General features: G+C 38.6%; 1 protein-coding gene across 1 annotated transcript in view; it reads left to right on the top strand.

Annotated features, from left to right (window-relative positions):
* The window catches only part of DIAPH2 (diaphanous related formin 2), a 444,699-nt gene that overhangs the window by 179,513 nt on the left and 244,359 nt on the right, over window positions 1-20,827 (top strand). Inside the window, exon 23 of the mRNA XM_054995941.1 lies at window positions 8,879-9,008. Coding sequence (XP_054851916.1) covers window positions 8,879-9,008 — 130 coding nt within the window. The remainder of the gene's footprint in view (window positions 1-8,878; window positions 9,009-20,827) is intronic.

Below are 20,827 nucleotides of genomic sequence, written 5' to 3'. Positions count from 1 at the left end.
TTTTTCCCCCGCTTTGGAAAAAAGAGCCAAAAGACTGAGAAGTGATAGTGAAATTGATTCATATTAATACACAGTTTTCTGTGTTCAGGAGTTTTATATGGTCCTTCTCTATGCAGTGTATTACTGTAAGAATTTGGATTCCATTACCTAAATAAAGTACACACATCCCTTTAGTTCTTCTTCCCAAGGAAACCAGATTCATCTGAATAGTGTAATCCAGCAGTATTCTCTTGTGGCTGCTTGACATGCCACCTCTGGTTCTTCTGACCCCAGTATAACAGCTGCTTCATGTTTCAGGAAAGTGGGCAAGGCCATTGCCCAATGAGGCATGTGGTCAGTAGTGATTCCCATCTTGAAACAGCTGCCATTGGAGATACTGGAGGATGAGCAAGCTGTGAGATATGTTCCTCATTCCAGGACCTTGCCTCTCCAGCAAACTCCACCATTCTCTGCAGCCTATATAAGCTCATCCTCACACTCGTATGGCTGCCAAGAGGAGAACAGTCTGGTCTCAGAGAAGGGAGAGTAAAGTCCACCACCACCACAGCAGCTAACCACAAAAAGAGCAGGCTGACCACAGTCGGGTGGCAGTATTACTCCCCTTTCTTCAGTACTGGCTGTTCTTCCCTGGGAGCCTTGGCAATCTCTGTCATCTGAGCTGCTTTTCATCATGCTGGGGAGAGAGTGAAAAAGCAGAGAAGGAAGCCCTTCTGCTCACTCCAGATACACTGGACCTGGCTAAGGTTCAGCAGTATTGGAGAGAGACAATCCTGCAGGCACAGAGGTACTCCGGTAGTTAAAAAGTTAGCAGTTCCTTATCCATTAGATCCCTTCAGGATCTAAAAAACTGCCTTGATTACATACCTTTAATATATGTATTGTTAATCATTTGTTTAACCTGTTTGGACTATATGTTGTATTTAGATAAGTATTGTTAGTTCGCTGAGGATTATTGTGTTTAATTTTGTTACAAAAACAAAAAAAAATAGTTTTTTAAAAAGTTAGCAGTTATACATTTAATATTAATGGTTATATCTTCTGTTATAGTATGGGTGTGTTTGGCGAGGAGGTGCAAACTAAATGTGACTCTCCATGAGCTGTGGAGTGGATACCACTGGTGTAATCAATGATATGCTATATATGCCAGTAGTATAATTTAGGTATATTAAGGGCTGGTATAAACAATTCATAGCACCGTGTTTTGATGTCACTATATTAATGAACATGCCAACTTCCTCTTTACCACCTTCATCAATTCTCCAGCAATGGACAAAGAAACCAACTTTGATAACATTCTTGCTTCAAAAATTCTGTCTAAAAGAAATGGAAAGAAAGAGGCTCTGCTCAGGTGTTGTTTCTGCTGTTGATATTGTCAGTGTTCTTTTACAAAATGTACTCAACATAACTTATTTTCCTACTTATATAATAATTGAGCGTGGATATTTGTTTGATTGCTGGCAGCTTTGCAGCGTATATCTAGGTCCTGACAAAATGTTGCTTTAAAATACCTTGTTTCAGACTTGTGTGTCTTCCTCTTTCTAGATTTATTCTCTCTGAAGCTTAATTGTCCCAGATGTTTTCTCTTACAATCTCTTCAGCTAGCTTCTGGAGGCTTTAATGGTAGCTGCCACTCAAGCTGTTCATACATGGCACAGTGGCTCAGCATAGCTGCCTGCTGAAACTTCAAGAAAGGCCATCTTAAGATTCAGTTGAGTGATTCTCAGCTTTCTGCCTTCTGAGATCCTTTTTTACATCACATTGTTACCTGAGGCAGCCCTGTGCATTGAGCTTCCAGAAGATTCTGAGGTGTGTTTCAAGTACCACATTCAGTTTACAGGCATACAGGCCAGGCTTCTTTGTACCCGAAATGGGAAGAAAACCCTGTAACATACTTGTGGTTACATGTCATGTGACATGGCAGCTATGGCTGAAATTATAGGGGACTTGGGACTCCTTGGGCTCCCAGCCTTTTGCATTTGAATCTAACTACTGCTTCTAGAAAGCTACAAGTGGGAGACCCATGAGATTTGCAAAGGAAAATCTCATTCTTCCCCGCTTTTGCTTGCTTGCTAGGCCAGCTATCTGCTGGCTAGTATTGCAGCATCCACCTTTCTAGTTCACGTGGCTGCACTGTCTCCCATCCCTCCTCATCTACTCGCCTGCTTTCAGTGCTGCCATCCCAGCTCACCCAGCAGTGGGCGAATGCTCCACCCTTCTTTAAAATGTGGGCTGCGATGTTGTAAACGTGTGCTGTAAGACCCCAGAATTTTAACCAGTGTTCCCCCCCCCTTTTCTGTTTTTCCCTGCAAACCTGGAGCTTTCCCCAGGTCTCTAGGAAAGTGTCTAATGTGTGTACCTGGTTCTATTTTTTTGTTTTTGTTTTCTATTTGCATGACAGTCAGGTTCAGAATAATTTACATGATAGGACAACAACTTAATTGGGTTTAGTGGATGAGGCTTCTGGATTTCATTGAAGGGCCCCATCTACCTTTCCCACCCTTATCACTGGATGACTGTGAGGGAAATTACACGAGACGCTCGGGAGCGTGTCAGTTCCCTGGGTAGTGTAGTTTTACAAATAACAGCTGCTCAGTGTGATTCTCCACTAAGGAATCTCTCTCTCTCTTGCAAAAAAACTTGGCTGAGGTTTTCCTTTGGGGGTGAGGGAGGGCCTAATGAGGCAGGAAATCCAGGGTGGCTTTTTTGTGAGAGGGAGAATCTACACTGTGATTCTCTGCCAAGGAGAAGAGAAGTGGGAGGATTCTTTCTCTCTCTCTCTCTCTCGCACGCCCAAAAAGTCACCCTGGATTTCCTGTCTCCTGTTCCATCTCACCCCCACCCCCAAGTTCCCGGAGGAAAATCCGAGCAGAGGCCTTTTTTTTGCAAGAGAGAGAGAGAGAAAATCCCTCTCATCACTCTTCCCCCAGCAGATAATCACATCAAGCAGCTGTTCTTTGTAAGACTACGCTGCCCAGGGAACCTTGCGGGACCCGGCATGTGAAGAATACATGTCTGACATCTTGTATAGTTTGGTTCTGTGTGTTTCAGAGGAGTTTGTCTACCACGATGAGTCTTCTCACTGTGGAGTCTCAGAGTTCTCCAAGCATAGTTAGAAATCTACTGGTTTAGAGTAATATCTTTCAATAACAGTAGTGAGGGTACTCCATATGAATAAAGGATACGTTACAGTTGAGAATTGAACCCATTGATTTGTGATTTACATTGTAGCACACTTTTACCAATTATCTGAATCAGAAAGTAATATTGGATGGAGCTTTTAACATTTATGCTGTGTTGTCTTTGGTCCTTGAATCTTCTTCTATTAGCTCAATAGCACTTCACAGAATTAATCTGATCAGTATTGTTGCATGTATGGTGTTGCCTGCTTTAAAACAGTCATTGGTCATTGCTTTAAATATCTAAACAACAAGGGTTTCTTGTGTCATATTTACATGTGTAGGAGGAAGGAAGTGGGGTTTTGTATTATAAGAATTGTATCTGTTGATATTCTTATGAAGAATAAGTAAATCTTTATGTTCTGGTTTGTTGATTGTCAAGTGAATCAAAATGTAATTTCTGCAATGAAATTTATTTTTTATAACAACACAGCAAACAAACAAAAATAGTTTGCTGATGCATGGAGCTTGTCTCTTGAAAGCTTATGCTTTGGAAACTCTTTGTTGAGTCTAGTAGCATTCTTAAAGGTGCTACTAGATTCAAACCTTGCTTACAAATAGTGTGCACCCACACTTGATTCCTACCATGCACCACCATTCTAGGACTAATTGTATCTTCATTCACCAAATAAGTGTAAAATTATATTATTGTTTTAATTGTGTACATTCTTACATTTTTAAAAGAAAAGCCCGTTTATGTACTTGTTTATTAATAATTCTATAAACTTGAAAGGCCTGCTTTAAAGCTGATGTCAGTGTATATCAAGAGATTATAGAATTATGATATGAAATTATTCTTTTTAATGAGAAAATCAAACTGTTGCCTTCTCACATTTATGAAATCCATGATATCATTCATAAAGTATGGTTTATCATTGTGTTTTAAGAAAGTGTTATGAGGTTAAGGGTATATCCCCCCACATAAAGATAAAGGTAGTCCCCTATGCAAGCACTGAGTCATTACTGACCCATGGGGGGATGTCACATCACAAAGTTTTCTTGGCAGACTTTTTACAAGGTGGTTTGCCATTACCTTCTCCAGTCATCTACACTCTATCCCCAGGAAACTGGGTATACCCCACATACATACTCTAAAATTTAAAAACCCAGTTCTTACTTTTTTGAAAATATTTTTTCAGCAGATCAATCAAGTGTTGAAGATAATGCTTGTAGATCTAGTATTTTATAAATAGCCATATTAGACAGTGAGACATATGATGTATATAGCCAAGTACAGTCAACCAATTAGAGATGAGAAACTCAGTTTTCTAAAACATTTGACAGGGATCTTTCATCTCTGAAGCCAGAAATTCCATATTGTGAAGGGTCTGCTGTACTTAGCTTTGGCTCTTTTTTGTTGTTGTACCATGACATACTCTAATCTGTTCAATTTATCTGAGTCTTTTTGTTGCATTGGAAAGGAATGAAATTAATCTTAGCTACCTGCTATTGCCACCCCAGTCAGAACGAAGAGGCAGGCACAGGAGTTGGAACTAAAGGGCCACTTTATTAATATAACATCAACCATTAAATACGACAAGGGCAAACTAGCAGTACAGGTCAAGCCACGGGGTCACCCCTGGACCACCACCTTGACCTGTCTGGGCGAGCCCCACAGCCCTGGGTAGGAGCCATCCATGTAATGGCTTTTCCCCGGCCAGCCAGGCAAAATGGTTCCCCCCTTCAAGCTCCTAAAGCCTCAGCCATACAGCATGAGGGAAGGACTTACACATAGGGTTCACTGCAGGCAGTCTCCAGGTGGTGGTAGCTGTCACAAGCATACCATCCGCTCCTGGTAGACCCCATTTTCCCACCAATGGGGAATTGCCAAGGGGTGCTCACCGGCTCGCTCCCTATCCCCAAACTCTCCTGCCAGTGACTTACAATGATGCACCACCATTGCCAATTACCTCAAACCTCTGCCTGCAGTGCAAGGTAGGCGAAAAACCACCTCTCCCACCTTGCCAATATGGGGAGAGGAGAAAAATTCCTACCTGGCTCTGGGAACAGCAGCTGGCTAATCCTGCACTACTACAGGGTGAGGTGGGTGGGCCGAGCACGCAGAGCAACTGCCAGCAGGGAGGGCGGAGCCGTCTTCTGAAGGCTTTGTCTCCGCCCCCCCCCCAGCTATATCCCCATATGCCTGGGAGATGTCTCTGCCTGCTTCTCCTTCCAGAGTAAGCAGAACAAGGGGAAAAGCCCGGATAGTAGAAAATGCGAGAAACAGGTCCGGGAATGCACAATAAATGCTTATTCTTTTTTATGTAAACATTTCAATAGTGCAAACGTGCAAAGTGCAAAAGTGCAAATAAATAATATACAATGATTACAATAAATATAATTTGTACAATTCAGTTGTCCCGAGTCGTATATGTGAATGTCTGAAGCAAGCCCACAATGGGGACAGAACAATATACCAAAGAGAAAGTCACAATACAGTCATAAGGAGGTGGCCCCAGTCCAAACTGATGTAAAGTCCACAGGTGCCGACGGGATTATGCGGGCATCTTATACAATTCCCATTTCGTATGAAACATACTTCTTGTTGGGCACAAATATTCCTGGACTGTGAAAAATCAATATGTAAGTAAATTTGGTATATTGTTCTGTCCCCATTGTGGGCTTGCTTCGGACATTCACATATACGACTCGGACAACTGAATTGTACAAATTATATTTATTGTAATCATTGTATATTATTTATTTGCACTTTTGCACTTTGCACGTTTGCACTATTGAAATGTTTACATAAAAAAGAATAAGCATTTATTGTGCATTCCCGGACCTGTTTCTTGCATCTCCTTCCGAAGTGGCAAAGTACGGTCCCCAGCTCAAGCCACTGTGTGGCAGCCTGGAGTACCGCAATGTTTTGTTCAGTAAAGATAGAATTGAGCCTTGTGAAAGTACCAGTAGTGACAAGTAGGTTACGTATATTCTTGAACCTTTACAACACTTACATACACAGGCATCACCAGGTGTCTGCTACATCTTCTCTGATGTTGATTACACCAAGGTGTGGTAGGTAGAATTTAGTTTGTAAAAGAGATGCAGTTTATTTTTTTATCATTTGATTACTCCATTTTGCAAAGTAAATACCCTCAAATTCTGGTCTACTCTGCATATTTGTGCACTGCCATTTATGTTCCCAGTTCATAGATTGTTGGCCCATTACTTGCCATCTTAGCTTCTGTTTACTGTTTGATTGTGCTAGGTTCTTTCTTTATGTTGCAAAAGCTTGAATATGCACATTACTAATTTTACTAATCATTATCCACCATTTCAAACATGGAACAAGTAGTGTGTACGTTAAAAAAATGATTAATTTCAGATCTGGATTTGGGGAGGCCATACTTTTTGTTATCCCAATTTTTTTGAACACTTATTACCATTTGAGAATGATTTTTAGGGTTCTGAAAATTTGGAAGCATTTTAGCCAACCCCCCCCCCCCCCATTTCCCCACTCTCCAAAGTCAACAGGAGCAGGGAGGAAGGGAGAAAGTGGAAACTGGTCTTCCAAGCAGTATTTCCCTCCCTTTAAATTTTAAAACTGCTATTATTTTGTATGGGACAATGTGGCTTCTGAACTTAGAGGCCAGGTCTTCTCCCATAGAAAATAATGATGGCCCCATCAGGTTAAACCAAAAAAAGGTTTAACAGGAAATGAGAAACACTGTGTGATGCTATATGCAATTAAAATTAATTCAAGTTCAAGTTAGCCTTTATTGGCATATAATTCAAGTAAAAAATTAATTCAAATGCATGCACAAGACATACCTGCAATTTAATATATAAATAATTGAAGAACAAAATGTAGTAGTGCACATACAATGAGAACAAACATAATGCCAAACATGCTTCGGTGCAATGATTTTATCAGCAGCTTACAGTATAAACATATTTAACATACCCATATCTTGCTCACAGCAAGGACAACATAGTATATGTCAAGAACCGGTACAATAATTAAATTGAAACCTACAAAAATAAGTCAAAAGACAACCAAAACAAAACCAAAAATTAAAAATAACATTAAAAAATACATGCACACACTCGGAATATATTATGAATTCCTTGCAACAAAGTACCAGGCTTCAATTGGTACATATATATCTAGATTCACTAAAAACATAATGAATAGAGATAGACACGAACCAGAAAAAAAATGAATTGTGTGGTTCATGGTTCATCGCATTTCACAAAATGCGTGGAAACATCACATCCAGGTCAGCAAATTGTCACTTCTGGGCCTGCAGGTCAGCAGAAGGTCTGCAGGAAGTCCTTCCCCTGTTGCCGAGAAAATTGATTGATCGGCACCAGGCTGTCTGCAGTGACGAACCAAAAAACAAACCAAATGAACCAGCCTAAAGTTCGTGGCAGTTCATCAGAAATGGATTCTGACGAACTGCCGGTTCGCGAACCATGAACCGACCTGATTCATCATGAACTTTGGTTCGTATTTTGGTCTGTGCCCATCTCTAATAATGAAAATCACAAATTAAATGAAAGACTTTACTATGCAAAAGCAGAATTACAGTTAGATAACCAATCTCAGCTGGTCCAACTAGCATTTTCCTCACCTCTCACCTTCTGCTCCTCCCACTGCTGCTCAGCTGGCCAGCAGAGGGAATGGTGAGGAAACAGGCAGAGGCAGGCCAGAACACAGGCCAGGGACATGGATGCCCACACACCCAGGTCCCTAGCTAATGACATAATTTTCAGCGCAACCTGGAAGCAATAGGTCTATACCAGGGCCAATTGAGTAAAAATCGTGCCCCAAATCCTATGTTTAGGGCTGATTTTTAGTGAATTGGCCCTGGTGCAACCCATCGCTTATGCATCACACCAGAAATTGTCATCAGTTGAGGAAACAGGCACACAGGCACTTTGTGTTCACATGCTGGTCATCCTCACACTACTCCCCCATTTTTTGGTTGAGGGGACCTGTAAAACCTGGGTCCTATTATTTCTTATGGGTGGTAGAGATGACAGGTCTGCTGCCCATAGGAAATAATAGCTCCATCTTTTCCTATGGCTGGTGAACCAAACCTCCCAGGCCAGGTCTACCCTGTCACTTGTTAGTCAATGTCTCCAGTCCTTTCAGATTTTGAACAGTTATTGTTTTCTGTGATGGTAGACCTTGCTTCTGATTTCAGAGACCCAGGCTTCCTATGAAAAATAACAGCCCTTTAAAATGTAAAGAAAAGGAGGCAACGGCAAATAACGGTTTGACAAGACCAGCTTCCTTTCTCTTCCTCTTGGCTTCTTACGCCCAATACACTACTAAAATTCCAGGAGATATATTTTCATTACTCCTGGAATTTGGGAGTTATTTTGGTCATTTTGGATACCAATTGGAAACAGCTAATTTGCAGAAGTGGGTAGGTGGGTTGGCTTGGGTATATCTGAGTGCACACTCCTACATGTAACATTACTGGTGGAGAATTAGATGGATGCTTCCTTACTTATATCAAATTGTATGATATCGAGGTTGACTTACAGAATGGTAAGTGTAAAAGAGTAGCAATATAACATATATGCCATAAGGATAAAAATCTATACAACCACATTTTATGCTTTACGATGCCTTGAAATGTGTTTTATTTCCAGAGGTACATTCAAAGACATGGATTGAAAAATGTATCCCTAATGGAGAAAAAAGTATCCCTAACAAATAATGCATCTCCATTTGTTTATCTTTGCAGATTAGAGATACTAAATCATCAGATCAGAAAACAACACTGCTGCATTTTCTGGCTGACATTTGCGAAGAGAAATATCGAGACATCTTAAAATTCCCAGATGAACTGGAACATGTGGAGAGTGCAAGCAAAGGTATGCACCCTTTGAGTAATTTGTATTTACTTAGGTATGGATAGTACTATGAATATTTAATTTTAGATTATGCATCCTGTAAACATTAATGATAATCTTGGATACGAGGTTCTTTTTTCTTCCAATCTAGATCAGGGGTCCCCAGTCTTTTTGAGTCTGCAGGGAATTTTGGCACAGTGTGTGGTGGTCAGAGCCACAAAATGGCTGCTGCAGCTTGGCTATAGTCACACAGTGAAGATCTTTGTGTTGTGGCAGCAGCTGCTGCTAAAGCAATAGTTTTAAAAATCTGCACAGCCAATCAAATCTTTAATGGCTTGTCACAAGCCTTGCTGGGCAAAAGCCCCACCTTCCCCCACCCATTTCCTAAAAGTCCTTAGTGAGCATCAGGAAAGGTGTCAACAGGCACCACGACATCTAAAGGCACCACATTGGGGATCCCTGGCTTGGTGATTTCAGGAAAAGCAAAGTGAAAATTTTAATAATTTGTTTTGCTGTGAAGTTCAGTGCAGTCATAACACAGCATGTAACTGAATTTCCGAGGAGATGTCTCTGCACATCAGTGTCATTAACAGTCTTGGAAGTCTCATTATACTACTGTGCATGTTTAGGATATAAATATGTTGGAATTCAGTTGATATTTTGGTGATCAATATTTGATTATATCTATTACTTACACCGTGTTTATTGGCTTTTACAGTGGTTTTATCAGACTACATTCATTCCAGGTGTAAATGTTAACTAGAATCCAGCACATTATTCACAAAATATGAATTCCTCCTTTGCAAACTTGCTTTCATATTTATTTCTACGTATGTGTGCGTGTAAGAACAAATGTGGATGTTGTGGCATAAATGCCTTTTTGATAGATCCTTGTTGATTTATTTTTCTATTTTCTAATTTTGGAGTGTCTTGTGTTTCCTTCTTTTATATTTTTTACTTATAAAAAATTCTCTTTACGAAACCTTACTGGTTTACCAGTCATGTTTGATAAATCCTTTATTGGTTTTCTCCTGTGGCTAACACTTTAAGTTTCAGCTTTGAGGATTTTTTTGTAGTTTGATTTAAAACCTCTGGTGTGATAGAGGTCAGCTCAAGGGATTAAACCAAAAGGGTTGGTAAAGTTTAATTAAAACCATTGCACCAGTAGGAGGGGAAAAGATTTATTAATGGATCTGAATTCCCTATTAATCCCAAGATTTTGCATAAATCTGAAGTGGGTTTTGCTTCAGTTAAATTTGTTCCATTCTGTAAGATAAAAGCTAGTTAAATATTCTATAAACAGCATTAACTGATAAGCAGTGTAAATCACTACATATTTTAATGACTAAACCCAAGGCTTAAAGTTTCTATACGCTGATCTGTAAGCACTGCAGTATGGGCCAAATTCATGCACTTTTCATAAGTCTCATCTTCTTTAAATATTCTAAATGTAATGTTTATAGAGATGCCAGTACAAAGCTGGCAAGCAGTGACTTGCCCAGTGGAGGAGTGGGGGGGGGGATTGCCAGCAATGTAGTGCTGTTGCTGGTGATGAGATGATGTCACTTCTGGGGCAACTGGAAGTGACATTATCACATTGTTGGCCGTGTTCTAAAACTCTGCCAAAACTCTGTGGTTTAATCACAGAGTTTTTTTCTGAATGCTAGCGAGCTCCCACTGACATGGTGTTATTTTCCAGTCGCCTTTTAAGTGATGTCATCCTGTCAACAACAACCCAACTGAATGGTGGAGTGGGTTAGGCAGCATGGAGTGGGGATTTCTTGATGAAGTAAGAGATCTGGCACCCCTGAATATGTAAGGAGAAGAAAGAAAGGTTTCTCTGTTTTTTAAGGAGTGCTCAGATACTAATTTCATGTTGTAGTAGGCGCTAATCATTTCAGCACATGTCAGATATGATTCTCTCACATGTGTAACCCACTAATGGAAAGAATTTAACAAACTTAATTCAATGTAACTTCTGGATATACTTGTAGCACACATTGGTCCTTAGACTTTGCTATATTCATTATGATGTTTCATGCAAAATTTAGTGTACAAATATGGAGAAACATTTCTATTTTAGGTGGATGTTCTTCTTTCAATGCATAATTGTGATACAGCTTCAGTCATAGTCTTTTCAGAAGAGTATACCGTGCCAGAAGTATTCATATGAGGGTGTTTTAATAAGTCAGTAAGGTTTATGTATTTCAGATAACACTTAAGAGCTTAACTATTCCACATAAGCAGGATGAAAATTAGATTTTTATATGAAAAGGTCAGAGGGATTAGGAGATTCAATAATACATTTCTTAGAATCTTCAATAATATGCTCTTAATTCATAATAAAATCTTGCATTTTATTAAAGAAAGAAGTTAGTTGCATGCCTAAAAGCTTACGCAAGTAAAAAGTAAATAGAAATAATAATTTCAGCTCTTTCCAGAAAATTATATAGAAGTTTAAGAAAGAGGAAAAAAAGAAATTGAATAGCTGATTTGAGTAGAAAAATTATAACCCCATATTTTGCTGTACTTCTGTATAACATACAGAAGAGGCATTAGAATTCATGAGGATATTTCAGTTGTATTTCACAGATAAACCATACTCACATGCTAATTAGAGTGTAATCTCCCTTTGAAGAGTTTGATATTGTTTATGGTGCTAAAACCTGTGTTCGTTTGATGTGGCAACTTTTGCTGACAAATTGTCTGTCTATCTGTCTCTGTCGAATTTTTACCCTGTTTCTCTGCCCTCACATGACCACTGAGGTGGCAAACAAATTAAAACATACAAATTAAATCTAATCTTCAAAGCCATCAAAACCAACATATAAATGCATAATTAAAACAATTTTAAACCAGAATTTATAATTTATACAAAGCAGCAGTTAAAACATTGGGGAGGGAGGAGAGATCATTGTGAGAATGCCAAGCAAAACAAAAAAGTTTTCATCCTCTGGTGGGAGACGGCAACAGAAGGGAGCAGGCAAATCTCCCTGGGTAGAGAGTTCTAGAGTTTTGGTGGCACTAGTGAAAAGCATCTCTCCCAGGTTGCCACCAGGGGTACCTGAAGCAGAGTCTCCAAAGATAACATCAATGGTAAGAAGGGTTCATAATGGAGTAGGCGGACCTTCAGGTATGTTGTCCCAAACCATATAGGTCTTTAAAAGTCAGCACCAGACCTTGAGTTGTGGCCAGAAACAGATTAGGAGCCTGGGTAGATGAGCCAGGACTGGAGTGATGTGTTCCCTACAACCCATGCAGTTAACAGCTTTACTGAGGCCTACCTTTTTTAAAAAAATATATCTTTGCTTATGTTCTTATTTAGAGCATTTGTTCTTACTGGCTTGTTAGGTGAGAGTGGGTGGAGGAGAGCATGCTGAAGTCTCCCTGTGAGGTTGGCATCTCTGGGTATGAAGGGGACCATTGAAGTGCCCTGGGTTCTGATGAATCGCAAAACTAATGAATCGTTTCACAAAACGGGACAATTTTGTGAAAGTTTGTGATTCGTGGAATGCAACGAAACATTTGTTTCATTTTTTCTCATTCTCTGCCCATCTCTAGTTAACACTTCCATCTTGTTGGGATTAAGCTTCAGTTTATTAGCTCACGTCCACTTCAATACTGCTTCCAGGAACCATTTCTTTTCTAGGCATTTGTCACCTACGTTTGTCAGAGGCTGACAACCTGCAGGAATCTGGGGAGGGGAGACAAGGGGGTCTTGTCAGTGTGACAGTGCCATATCATTTCTGAGGAAAACTTGGATGTGATGTCCTGCCTCTGTAGGAATCTGAGATTCCTGAAGAGGGATTATGTTGCTTTTAGGTTTTCCCTAGAAGTGAAGTAGCACCATCACACCAATGGCATTTTTTAAAAAAAATGCTTTTTCTCCTGCCAGCCAATAGAGTAGCAGTGGTGGTTTCATGAGGGAAGTCTTCCACCATAACCTGGCAATGCTGTTAGATGTACTTGACAGTAAATTGAAATTTAGATTCACACAAACAATTAATGTGGGGCAAATTGTAGCAGGTTGCTGTTGTTCCTTAATGAATAATATATATTATGCTTTTTTATGTTCTGTTTTCCTTTAAATTCATATAAGTCTTTCACCTTTATTATGATTTGGCTATTAGTTACCCAGTAGAGAATATATACATCTCTTTTTGCTTTGAATTGTTTGTGAATTGCCTATTGGGCATCACATTTCAATTCTGTTAACTTTCTGGAAAGTTAACAGAAGTATGTTCTAGGGTGCTGCAAACTGATGATGATGCATTTATATACAGAGATCCTATGAGATTTTATGTAGTTATGTTACAAATGGATTTTATTTCTGGATAAAGTTTCATGAATAGTGCACAAAAGCTGATTTTGGTTTAACTAACGGGAACAGAAATCCTCTAATTCTTATGCTGGAAATTAAGGTAAACTTGGGTGTATGTGAGCTAAGAAATGATGACATTATTGAAGAAAGCAACCATTTCCTACCCCTTTTTATCCAGGGGAAGAATAATGACAAAATTTGGCTTTTTATAATTTGCTTACATATCTGAAGGTACTATATTTAGTAATTGTATGCCTCTTTTATCTTTTCAGCCATGGAGCTGGGCTTTTGAATTATAAACCATTTAGGATAGTTTCCTTTCAAAGGCTTAAATTGTTGAGTGCCAATTAGCTGTCACATTTGTTGAGTCATCATGCGATGAAAAGGCAGAGGGGAAAAATGAGAGGAAGAGCTAATGAATATTTTTAAAATGAGAAATGTTCAGTAAAGGAATTGTAATCAGTGGAGCATTGTTATGTAAGTAACATCAGATGACTTCCACAGAGAAAACATGAGTGGACATTTTAGAACCGCTTGCTGTACTGATCTTTGCAAAACCTCCAAGGATAGCTTCAACTTTTGATTATATTATTGTATTAGCAAGATGTTCTATTCAGGATAATTAAATGCTAATTTAATATTGTCGATATGGGTATGCTTAAGATATGTACAAAAATGTGAGTGATCTTTATAATTGGACTTTTATTTCTCTATTTTGTTCACTGTCATGAAAATCCTGAAAGAGTCAAATGAAAAGATTGGTGATAGTGGAGAAAGAATTACTCATAGCATGTTTAAATTATTAGGACACAGGTGTCCCTCGTTTTCACCAATTTGACATTCTTTTAATACTTTGTTAAAGGCTACCTGAACTTTTTTATACCTTTGCTTTCAAGGAGGGCATGTGAAAAATCACTAATTGCATAGTTGGCTGGTAAAGCCAGTTATCTTTATTTTGTGACCGTGGAAAGGGTGGGATTGGATTACTTAAGATATTCCTATCTGAACTGCAGCTCTTCCTGCTCCATTGTGCAGTCTCCTTTTCACCAACAAATCGACAGCCTGAAATGGCAGGAAGTGCCCTTAAGCAATGGCAGAATTCCTTTAATTAGGTGGCTTTTCCTTTGTTGCAGTTCTCATTGCAGGCCATCAAAAAAAAAAAAAAGGTCAGCCCCTCCAACATGGGTGAATAGTGTGTTTTAAGTAATTACTAACCAAGGTTTTTTTTCCAAATAAAAGGCTCAGTTTTCTATTGTCTTTTAGATTTTTTTTTCATTGAAAGGAAGAAATAGTCCATTGACATTTACTGAAAAAAAATACACAAAACCTGAAGTGCTAATTAAACTGTTGTGGAACAATATTATCCTCTTTAGTTTTACACTGACAATTTTTAATGTAGATTCGTTTTAACAAGCCTTCTAATCAGAATGCATTGGGTCTCATTATTTCTACTGATTCACTGAACAAATCCTTTCATAGGCATCTTGAAAATGCAAAACAAGGCAATACAAACAGTAACAGTTATTTCATGTAAATTTAATTAATACCTTTCTGAGCCTTCTGGGAGGGGGGCATCATGTGGAGAACTGCCTATGTACATGATGTTTCTTGTCAGATGGTAATGTTGTCCTTTTAAAAAATGTAGTAGTTATTAAGATTATGCAAGTGCAATGCTATATATTGATAAGATATTAATATTCTTTGATTACTATTGTGTTCATATACAAATTTTGTCAGGAGCTTTATTGTAACTTTCCATCAGTCGGCTCTTTATTTGGTAGGAGTCAAAATGTGGACACATGGATGGTTCAGATTGTCTAATCTTGTAGAATGTAGAGCTGTCTACATTAGCAGACAAGTAGAATATGCATTAATCTGTGAAGAGAGAATATTCCCTTTGCCTCGCAAAAAATATACTATAGAGGGGGTTATTACATGTCCAATGAGTTTGTTGCAAGAATGGGAGTGTAGTTTACAAGAGTGTTCTACAATAATACTGGAACCAACAGAAGTGTACTTGTCCTCTCTTAGAGATGTCAGTTTTGGGCTAGACTGTAACTGCTATATTGTAACAAGAACTATACTGGTAAGTAGAAAATGTTGAGGCAGACTGTCCTTATTCAACATAGTATATTGCCTATTCCCTTACTCACTGCATGTAGTATGGAATTGCTTCTGTATTTTCTTTTCTCAATATGGAAAGCAATATGTGGTAAGTACACTTACCACATATTAAACAGGAATGTGGGGACCAGCAGTGTGTACTGGAAAAAAGATAGGTGTGACAACTTTGGCAATTAAATCCATTAAATGTGACTATGTTCCTGTCAACTAGTTGGTTTTGACGCAGAGGTTCACAGGGCTGCTGTTTGCATACAGAGATTTGCATATTGCTCCCATTCTGCAGTCACGCCATTGGTTGCCCACCAGTTACTGGGCTGAATTCAAGATATTTATTAGTACAGATAGTTATCCTGGCCAACAGAGAGTGCCGCAACAAAGATTGCATTTAGTCAGTAAAGAGTTATATAGTAGCAGTCAGTTTGTCCCAGAGTTGCATGCAATAAAGTTTCATCATTGAAGCTAGCCCTGTACTTTCTTTGAATTAACCATCAAAACAGTATTATTAGGTATCTCATACAAAGCCCCTCATACAGAGGCTGCCTCGCTCCCTCTGCTCTGCCATATCAGCTTCACTCATCTGAACAGGGCCTTCTGTAGGTAGTCCTGCAAATGGGCAAAATCAACAACTGTCTGTACATATGTATTCTTTGTTATGGCCCATGCCTTGTGGAATGGCCTGCCTGATGAGATATGCAAACTGTGCAAAACTGAACTATTCAGGAAGGCTTTTTTACATAAGTAGGAAGGCTAAACTGTATCAAAATGGTTCAGAAAGATACTTTGAGAAAGGGATAAGGACTAGGACTGTTGACTATACTACTGCCTGTTGCTGTTTATTGGATATCACCGCCATAGTTCGTATTGACTTATGCTACATAATTTGCCTTGAGTCTTACTATGAAAGGTAGACAATAAATAATATAAATACAATAAATAAATTTATGAGAGTTAATGACTTCTGATGAACCACCATGAACTTTTAGGCTGGTTCGTTTGGTTCATTTTTTGGTTCATCACTGCAGGCAGCCTGGTGCCAATCAATCAATTTCCTAGGCAACAGGGGATAGACTTCCTGCAGAACTTCTGCTGACCTGGAAGTGAACTTCTGCTGGCCCGGAAGTGACCTTCTGCTGACACAGAAATGATGGTTTTCTGACCTGGATGTGACGTTTTCATGAACCAAATGAACCAGTTCACGAACTAGGGGCAGGTACGTGAAATTTCGTGGTTCGTGAAATTTGATGAACCACAAACCACATGGTTAGGTTTTTTTCCAGTTCGTGCCCATCTCTATTAATGACTGCCATATTCAGTTTGATGTTGGGAAATGTACCATATGCATATAATACTCCTTTTGGGGTTTTTATTATGCTTTAAGGTAAGGGTGACGCTATGAAATTAAAGCAATACACTAACAGAGGTGAAAATAAAGAGACTGTGAAAAAGGTTATAGAAATAGGTTCCTGTCTGGAACCTGTGACTTTAAAAAAGCAATTTTCACAGATCTGAGAGTGTATGGAGGGACACCTCCCATATTAAATGTGCATCTGCTGCATTCTGAGATCTATCAAGTTCATGAAATAAAACTGTTTGGACAATAAGCAGAGTTTTCTTTCCATTGTGTCAGAGTTGTAGCTTTCTCTTCTAGAGGAGCCCAAAACCATCCCAGCTTTACACACTTCCATAAAGCAGGTGTACCTTATTCAAATAGGTGTTTTTGTATTGGTTTCTTATATTGTTCAGATTGGTATAATACTTGCTATGACTTTTATGATGCTTATATTATTTTGGTAATTGTAAGTTTTATAATTGCTGTATTTAAGAATCTTTCATCTTTCTCCTGCAATTTTTGATGAAGTAGAGGGTTTTAAAAAAAATCCTAAATCCATGCACAATCTGTTTAATGTAGCTTTGTAGTCCTTTGACAGTTTTCGGTTTCTGGGGCATTAAAAATTATGTACATTTATCCATTTGAGTTGAATTAGCTTAATCCTCCTTGGACCTGGATAGAACTGATAAGCATTTCTGAAATCTTTCAGTTAAAACAGTTGAAGTAATATTGCCTTTAAGCCTTTATCTTTCTTTTTATCGTCTTGTATCTTGTTATGTTGCTAAAGCTCCATGACGTTACAGTGATGTTACCCTTCCCGGTGCCTAATTTGCAATAAAACTATTGCTTTCTGAAAAGAGCTGCTACAGCTTATTTCCTCTTTCAACACTTGGTCCTGTTGATAACTTTAAGTCTGCAACTCAATGTAATTAATTTTTAAACTTGTATATAAAATGCGATGATCCCACACTCCACATACTCCACTCTAAATATATTGGTGAAATGATGGGAAACAAATATCATAAATAAACTTATTTGATTGTAAACACCTAATGTTGAAACATTGCTCCTTAATACAACAACAAATTATGATCACCCCACAATGAAGATACTGGCAATAAAAAGACTCTTATAAGAGTTGCGGAAGTCCAGCACTACTTCATATCAGACACTGACACTTTGTGGAAATGCTTTCTGCTATGTTGGTAGGAAAGGGAATCATAGTAGGTGCATATTGGGGATACATTTTTGACACTTGCTCCACCCCTCCTGAGAAGATGGGCTCCACTGCATACGTATAAAAAGAGCTGGACCTTTCCACTGAATAGCTCTTTGACTACCATAGTGAATGCTGGCCATTATGCAAATTGGTTATGCCATAGAATTTGAGTCTTTTAATCCTCCAAAGTCTTCATCTTGGCCAAACTCATCTATGGGAAGAGTTCTCATTACACCTTAAACGTGCTATCAAACCCATCTCTCAAAGAGGAACAGCTTTTTACTCCTGATATTTTACAGTTTTGGATGAGTATTTAATTTAGTCCAGTACTGGATTTGAGGGATGGCAATTAATTCCTATGGCCAAAGAGTCTCCCTAGCTTCTGTCCTTCCAGTGGTCTCAGAATGGATCCGATTTGCATCCTTAGACTTCAGCTCTGCACCTTAAATACCAACTAGATTTCTAGGGTATGAGCTTTTGCGAGACACAGCTCCCTTTGTCAGGCTTCCTTTGTCAGACTCCCGAAATGTCATACCCTGAAAATCTAGTTTGTCTTTAAGGTGCTACAGGACCCAAATCTTGCTCTTCCACTACAGACCAACACATCTAACCCACCTGAAACTATTTTCACATTGCCTTACATCCACAATTCAAGACATTCCTTAGTTTTGCCATCAGAATACATTTCAGTACAGAGGTTTTCTTCTTGGCCTCTCCATGGCCTAGTGCATCTTCATGAAATGCATAGTGGTTATGGCTGTGTCAGGTTTTGGATGGTATCCCAAAGCACTTCACTGCATCACTCAATGTGTATGAGTTAAAGTTACTTTATTGATGAACATACCAGGATCAAGATAGCTGTACAGGGTTATTGGCTGGAATGAGGGTAGTAACTAAAGCTAAGGGAATTATAAGTCAAAACCCTACCCCCAGTAGTGTAGAACAGTCTGTTAGAGTTTGAGCGCACAAAGCGTGAGAACACAGGGAGGAAAACATTTCATAGTCTTTAGGTCTTTCAGATACTTGGTGCAGTCTCTGCTAGACTTCAAGGTCACTCTGCCCGCCTGGTCGGGGACTGTTACTAAAACATTTGCAATGCAAGCAATTAAGTGTTCCCTCCCATCTCAGGGAGAGAACCTTTATATACTTTCAGAGGATCAGAACATTATGCAGAAAGACAATCATGGCTGGGGTGTATCTGATAGGCTGATGACTTTCCTTGTTTCAATCCCCTGCATTTGCCGTTGCCCCCCCACACTGCTAGAGGGCTTTTTAAAAAAGGCTATTGCTACATCACTGAATTCCCAGTTTTCCTTTAAGCAGAAAAGTAGGTCTTTAGCCCTTTTTGTTTGTAGTGATCTTGGGGGCTGAAATAAGGCTAATGATACCAGTGTGGATGGGTCCTTTAAAAATGCTTATCGATATGTCCATATGACCCGCAGAATCACTTTTGACTTCAATCTTTCTGAAAAGATTATATCAAACTAGGTTTGAGAACAGTCATATCAAGCTGGGGAACACATGGAAAGTGGACAAATAGGGTACAGCAGTGTGTGGATTAAAAAAAAAAATCCAAAACCCTTCTTGGATGCTGCCAAACCAGAGTAAATACCCTGTGTGGAAGCAATAAGTACTGCAAAGTAAATGCAGATTTTTTAAAAAAAGATTTAATACAAGAAATGATAAATCCATAACATACAAACAAAATAAATGCAGAGAAGTCTTCTTTATACTACAGCAGTATGGCATAAACTAAACTTGTATGTGACAAAGCAGAAATTCTGGATAATTAAATTCATATTTTAAAATTTACCATGGAGATATAACATCTCCAGATATCTCTGCCTCCAAGACCAGCTGTTTAATATTTTATAGGGGATCAAATATTTGTAATTCCCCCCCTTGGTATTATGTTTTGGTTTCCATTTTACCAACAATGATCCACCTAGTAATAGGCAGGTACCTTCTTATTTTCTTCAGAATTCTCCCATGTTCTTAACTTTTTTCATTTGCAGCTTTTACCATTAAAAAAGTCCCAACAACTTAAAAGTAAAACAATATAAACATAACAGTATTTAGAGGAAACAAAATCAGTAATCCTAATCTATTTGGAAATAAATCTCATTTTATTCAAATGTAATTTACTTCCAGAAAAATGTTATTAAGATTGCAGTCAAAATGTCCAGTCTGAAAAGTGGTATGTGAATTGGGACTGTAAATTGCTTGGGATAGTGAAGTTGTGTTGACTGGATAGGAGAACAACAGGAATTTTTATCCTTCAGAATTTATTTCATGTTTGTAAGATTTCTTTTTTCCCCCTGAAACTTTGAAACAGTGTCTTGAAACTTAAACAGAGCTTCCATTAATTATTACATGTTTAGTTTAGTAGTTTGAGGCATTGCTCTCTGAATTTAGATTCAGATGTGTCCCAATTAGGATTAATTTCTTTAATCTCTAGATGTGTTTCTTCACATTTTTGGATCTCTTTTCTCAAGGACATAAATGCAAGTGAGAGGTACAAGATATAACCCATCCACTGAAATCCCAAGGTATCTATTAATATTTAACATATTTCCTTAAATTGCCCTGTATAGCAAATGCATTATAATTCGGTTTGGAAGAGCTGCGGTCTCATGAACAACAAAACACTGGTTTTTAGTTTTCATCTGTGATGTGCACTGGAATATTAATATGACGGGGACTGACAGATAGATGAAATTATTTGTGATACTGATGTCAGGCATTGTACTAAGTAGCTGTTAATTAACATCCTGGGATTAAAATGCTCCAGCTTTTGAATTTAGTGGCATATGATGTGCTTTCCACTAGTGGCTTTCCATAGTATA

This window comes from Eublepharis macularius, chromosome 13 (genome assembly GCF_028583425.1).
Source record: "Eublepharis macularius isolate TG4126 chromosome 13, MPM_Emac_v1.0, whole genome shotgun sequence".
NCBI classification, from domain to species: domain Eukaryota; kingdom Metazoa; phylum Chordata; class Lepidosauria; order Squamata; family Eublepharidae; genus Eublepharis; species Eublepharis macularius.
This window is presented reverse-complemented; position numbering and strand designations above follow the sequence as displayed.